The sequence below is a fragment of the Rhinolophus ferrumequinum genome, chromosome 6, assembly GCF_004115265.2.
Source record: "Rhinolophus ferrumequinum isolate MPI-CBG mRhiFer1 chromosome 6, mRhiFer1_v1.p, whole genome shotgun sequence".
Taxonomy (NCBI): Eukaryota; Metazoa; Chordata; class Mammalia; order Chiroptera; family Rhinolophidae; genus Rhinolophus; species Rhinolophus ferrumequinum.
In genome coordinates this window covers 46,870,223-46,876,222 of record NC_046289.1, presented here as the reverse complement: position 1 = coordinate 46,876,222, position 6,000 = coordinate 46,870,223, and the positions used below count along the sequence as shown (strand labels likewise).

General features: G+C 51.3%; 1 protein-coding gene across 4 annotated transcripts in view; it reads left to right on the top strand.

Annotated features, from left to right (window-relative positions):
• Positions 1-2,336: 2,336 nt before the first annotated feature.
• USP3 (ubiquitin specific peptidase 3) overlaps positions 2,337-6,000 on the top strand; it is an 80,606-nt gene continuing 76,942 nt past the window's right edge. For 2 of the 4 annotated variants that reach the window (XM_033107788.1, XM_033107789.1), the window contains exon 1: positions 3,280-3,408. Coding sequence is in view for 1 of the 4 variants with exons in the window: in XM_033107787.1 (XP_032963678.1) it covers positions 3,181-3,271 (91 nt within the window). In the remaining 3 variants the exon portion in view is untranslated. The other 2 variants (XM_033107787.1, XM_033107790.1) reach the window with 2 other exon arrangements.

The following is a 6,000-nucleotide window of genomic DNA, read 5'->3' as shown; positions in this document are numbered from 1 at the left end:
TCTCTTCTGAAAAATGCAAACTTAGAACTCCACCGCCTCTGTTGGCAGGAGTCACCCCTTCCCTTCTCCTCCCCCTGGGCTGCTGAGGGCTGGCTGGGGAACCCGGAGGCCGTTCGTTTCCAAGTGCCTGAGCTGGAGGCTGGCTCATCAGCACCAGGGCTCACTGTTATGTATGTCAGAGCTCCTCAGTGCCAAAGCGACGCGGGCCAAGAACAAAAAAGCGAACGTTGTATTAAATGTAGCTGAAGAAACGAGGAACTGAAAAGGCAGATTTCCCAGTGTGTCCCGTGGTCTTCCCCCGTTTGACACATTTACTCACCGCAAGGTTTCTTCCCCCCGCCCCCAAATATATTATTTTAGTATGAAAACTTTCAAAGACACAGGAAAGTTCCCTGTGTCTTTTTTCCTTTTAAAAAGGAAAATCTAGCTAACGCCCCAGGAGGCCCTCTTTGATTTTGCCAGCTTCTCTGGACTGCCTGGTAGTCATAGTTTGCCCTCTGGGGACTACAGCAGTCAGGGATGACTAAATTAGGGCCCTTGTTCTGGAGGTTTTTATTCAAACTGGGGAGAGAAAATTCTAATAAAAACCTTTCTTTTTTTCATTTCTTTAGAGTTTTTTGTTGTTGTTGTTCGCAGTTTACACCTTACACGTTTCTGATGCTGTCAAAATCATACACTCAGAGTTGAAGGAAACTTAGAGATCACCTTGGCTGGGGGACAAATGCCTGGCATATATTGGGCCACATTCTAAACTCCCGCCCATGGTAGACACTGCTAATTGATGACTCATTCATTATTGAACACTTATTTATTGGACAACCTCGTTCCACATGTTGTTAGCAATACAGCAGGAAACCAGACAGACTTGGTTGCTATCCTTATGGACCTCCAAGGGGAAGACAGACATTAAACAAACAAGTACACGCATGAAGAATGTTTAAAAAAGGCAGAGTGTGGGGGCAGACAAGGGCATCACACACCTGAAGGTAACCTGGGGGTGGAGCAGGGTCAGGAAAGGCCTCTGTGAAGAAGTGATGTTTAAGCTGAGGTAAGAATAAGGAAACTGAGTCTCTAAGAGGGTGAAAAAGAGACACATTACATGCCAGTATGAAAGACATCATGGGTCAGGCAGGGCATGCTGCATGGCTAAATGAGGGGTATGGATACTAAATAGGGGTAGGTTTCCAGAGGGAAACAGAAGTTGGTCCAGCCAGGCCTTGAAAAAAGCTGGGAGCTTGAACAAAGGTCAGATGTATTGTTTATCCTCCGCTTTCTTAGGAATTAGTCCCTCACCTACTGTAATTTTTTAAAAGCTATAAATTATTGGACATCTACAACATAGTGGCAATTCATACGAATTCTCACATCGTCCTTGTGAGATAAATATTATTTTACCAGTTTTACGGATAGAAAAGAAAAGGCTTGTGTGGACTAGAGCTGCAACTCCTCACTGCCATAAAATCCCAAGACCGAGGCTTGCTCTAACAGAGCAAATCAAATAAAATTTTGGAAGCGACAGAAAAGCGTTGACTGAAGAATCGGAAATACTGTTGGGGGACACAGTCGGCACAGATGCCCCCGGGTGAGTGGACACCATTAGGAAGAAATCGAGTGGTGCCGGGGGTGGGAGAGTGGAGGGGGGTTGGGGGATAGGGAGGAGTGAGAAGTGACTGACAGGATCCCCGAGTTGCTCCAGGACTGCACGGCAGGGAGGTGCCCTACTCTAACCACTACTCGGCCCGACCCGGTTAATCATTTCCTGACCTTCCTTCCTCCTGTCGCCCTGCCCGCAGGATTGCCACATCCTCCTCCTCCCCACCCCTGCTCGCCTTCTGGCCTTGCTGCTCCTTCGCCGGGTTTTACAAAGAGCCCCAACTTTAAAGCATTATTTGTAATAACCCCCGACGTCCTAGAGGCCGTGCCCCAGAGAGATCCCATGCTCGCTTGGGTGTAACGCCAGCTCAAACAGCCCTTTCCTTATCCACTTTTTACAAAGAGGTCAGAGACTTCAGGGAATCTATTCTGGCACGCATTAGCCAATTACAGACTAGGTTTCCCCGCGGTAGAAAAGGGGTTTATAACAACAGCAGCAGGCAGGGTGGTACGAGGTTTAAAATGAGGTATTGGCTGTAAAATGCCTGGCCATGAGACAGCAGTAGGTGTTTAGCAAATGTTAGATCGCTTCCTTTTTTATCATCTGGTAACCAGGACCTCGCGCTCAGCAAGCCCAGGTTAGGGCTATCCCACTTCCAGTGAAGGGTGAGGTGTGCAAGTCCGACCACGTGTTCGAGGTAACGCGGATGGTGAGGGTTTGAACGCGACAGGGTTTGAACGCGACAGGGTTTGAACTCAGGTTCATGGGCGCCCTGGCGGGCCCAGCACCCATATGGATGGCTAAGGCCACGTGTTCAGAACGTGGAACCTGGTTAGTATCGAACCTGCCCCAGGGAAAGCACTAAATTAGGACAGTTCTGCGACCTCCGCAGTCCGCTGGGCTACTGGGGGCCAGTCCCTTAACTTCTCTGAGCTTGGGTGTAAAATGCGGACTCTAGTGCCTGTCTGCCCGAGTGGTTTTTGTTTTCTTCTTCACACTTTCTTGTGTGGCCAGATTTCCTATCACGGTGTAGTCAGGCCACCAAACACCAGGCAGGATCGGTCTTATCTGACTGCGAACGCTCGCCGAGCCGTGGTGAACGCAGCTGACCTGCCCAGCTCGTCCCGGCTTGGCGCCCCACCCTTCTCGAGACCTGGGGAAGCCGCGGCCGCCCGGGGCGGCAGAGTTGGGAAAGTCATTTAGGAGCGCAGCCTCACTCTGGGCCACCCGCCTGAGAGCGCCAGGACCTCACCCCACGGGAGTGGACGGGGGCGGAGCTGGGCCTGGGGGCGTGGCCTGCCCAGGGGCGGGGCCGGCCGGGGAAGACGGAAACCCCTGCCTAAGGGTGGCAGCAGAACCCGGACCCCGGATTTCCATGTTTTCCGGAGCGGGACTTCTGGAGTCGGCGGGAGAGAAAACCCGGCGCCCGGAAGCTTTTGCTTTCTTTGACGCAAGGGCTCGGGACGCAGCCGTCGTCGGCCGAACGCCCGGCGAGGAGCGACCCCAGACGGAGCCTTCGGAGTCCCTCCTCCCCCACCTCGTGCGGTGCCGGAGCCTCGGTCCTCCTCGCCGCTCTCCTCGTGGCCATGGAGTGCCCGCACCTCAGCTCTAGCGTCTGCATCGCTCCGGACTCAGCCAAGTTCCCCAACGGCTCCCCGTCGTCCTGGTGCTGCAGCGGTGAGTGCGGCCCCAGGCGGCCCTGCCGCGCACCCGAGGTCCCGGCTCCGCCGGGCCTGCCGTCTAGGGGCCGCGGGCGGTCGGCGCGCGGACTCGGCGAGGAGTGAGGGCGAGCAGGGCCCGGCGGCTGGGGAGGGGTACGCGGTGAGGCTGGCGCGGGCAGGCGGGCGGGCGGAGCGGCGGCGGCTCCTTTGTTTTCTGCGGGCCGACTGTCCGGCCGGCAAAGGAGAGGCCCGCGCGGGGCGGGAGCCCGCTGGGGCCACGAGCGCGTGGGGACATCGGCGGGCCGGCAGTCTGGCCCGCGCTCGCGCCCCCGCCCCGCGGTGCCCGGGGGCTGTGCTCGCCCGTGTCGCCGGGTAGGGAGCTGTGGGGGCGGGTGTCCGGCCCCCACAGGGCGGTCGCACGTGTGTGTGGGGGGGCCCGAGTTGTGTCGGGTCGTCAGCGGGACGGGGATAACGCCGCTCTCCCTGCGCAGCTTTGTCTGGGCTGCGGGGCGCGCTGGGGCCCCTTCGCCGACCGCTTCGGCCGCGTTTCCTTTCGTTTGCCCGCAGGCGCAGGCAACGCGAACCACGCCGGGCTGGAGCGCCGAGCCCGCAGCGGTGCTCTGAACTCGGGAGGCCGAGGTCGGTCGGAGTCTTTCATCAGCCAGGGAGGGTGAAGTTTGAAAACAAGATGCAAGCTAGAAAGCTCGGGAAGCAGTTCCAGCAGCTGCTTCCGAGAGGCGGCTCGATTGCCTTTCAGATGTTTTGGGTTGTCTGAAATTGCGTTCGGATTCCCGAGGTCATGTGCTGTAGAGCGGTTATAAGGTTTATATAGTGCTTTTGCATTGCTTAAGCACATGAACTCCTTCTGCCGGGCCCCTTGGAAGCCCCAGTGCCCTCTTATTGTCTGCTCTAGAGACTTAGGATCGCACCGGCCACACTGCTTTGATTACTTCCTGGTAGGGCCCTGGTGCCGCCGCTAGAGTCTTTGTTTATTAGCTTTGAGATGATCAATGGTAGTTTGGATTGTAGTGCAACATTTGGACGTTGCACTTCAAAAATCTCAAAGTCATTTGAAGAAATATAGGGAAACAGCCATGGTACCACTAGCTGTGTGACATTTCTCGTTGTGGGCCGGAGCTGGGAAGACAGAGAATGCCTTAACACTTTTGACAGGGTACTTCTTAAATGGTGATTATGTCCTTGGAGAAAAATACAGGTAACGCCACAAAGAAAAATGTACTCTAGGATAAGGAATAGAAATAACTGCGGTTTCCTGGAGCTTTCTGAGGTTTGATGCTTTGCTTGCCTTTGTAAAGTCATTATTTTTTTGTGCACGAAGCCTTTAAAAATTAACCGGTTAATTCGTTTTACAGTGCAGTATTGCTATTCTTTTGAGGGTGCAGAAACTTGTATAAGTTAGCTCTTACCTATGAATGTATCTTTCACAGTAACTGTTGAGTATGGAACAACAAACAAGGTGTATCAAACTGTTTTACAAATTGGTTGGTCGTGCATTAGTTATAATTGTAGCTATACCTCTGGCGCTAATAAATGTAACTTATAATTTTTCCCCCCAAAAGAGATTTGAAAGAAAAATGACCAAAGTAAACACTAGGAAAAGCAGACCTCATGAAGAATGATGAAATTACGCTTGCTCATCTGTAGTAAACTACAAGTATACAAAGTGGATGGTTAACGCACACTTCTGGTTTTTTTTCTGGTCAAACCACATCAAATTTTAAAATGGACTCACTGGGCACATGTATCTAAAAAAGGAAAAGACTATGCAAGTGGCAGATATTCTGTCAGTGTTGCTTTTGTCAGTCAGGGAGTCAGTCCACTTGACTGGAAAACAGATGCAGAAAATTGAGCATCTCTTTAAGAACATAAGTTAAAATGGAGCATAACTAAGACTTGTGCTGATAACAAGAACAAACTAGTATGCCTAGCCCTAAGGAAGGGATGATTTCTGTCCAAGAGGTAGGATGGCATCTTTGCATCTTGCAACAAACTTGGTCTCTGACATGGCTTTGCCAGGGTGGTTCTAGTCATGCACTTGGATTGGTAGAACCAATAAAGCTAGTTTCACAACTTTCTGTGTGTTTTTCCTGCTGTCAGTTTTCTGTGATTTGAGTCCTCCTCATGTGTGCCTTCCATTTTATCCTGTTGGCATCTGTTCATTGATGCAATCCAGTGTGATTGTATTGAGCTTGGTCTTGTTCTTGCCTGCCTGTTGTCTCAGTGATTAAACGATTAGGAAATCTGTGAGTTCGTAACGAAGTCATCATCCTGGAGCGTTATGTATTTGGTATGTATTCTCCGACACTCTTAAATTTTTTCTTTCATTTTTCTCTCCTCTCCTCTCTCTCATAGGGAACCAAAAGGGTAGCCAATGTGTTGAAGAATGGTGTGACCCAATGTTGAGTCTGATTACATTCTTATTAAGGAGCAAAACCAATCCCTGTTTTGGCACTGGGACAGTAAAAGTAATGCCCTTGCCCTGTTTTCTTTGCAATTACACCACAGCGAAACAGCCTCAGGCAGCCAAGCAAATTGCAGAAGACCAACATCTAGGTTCTACTACTAGCTAGGTAGCAGTACATCCTTGCACAGGTAGTTCTGTTTCCTTTAAGCATGAGTTTCATTATGTCATTGGTCAAAAAGGGTAATACTTCACAGTTACTTCACAGCTTGCTTGAAAAATTACAGGGTAATTTTTGTGAAAAACGTTGAGAACGTTGAGAA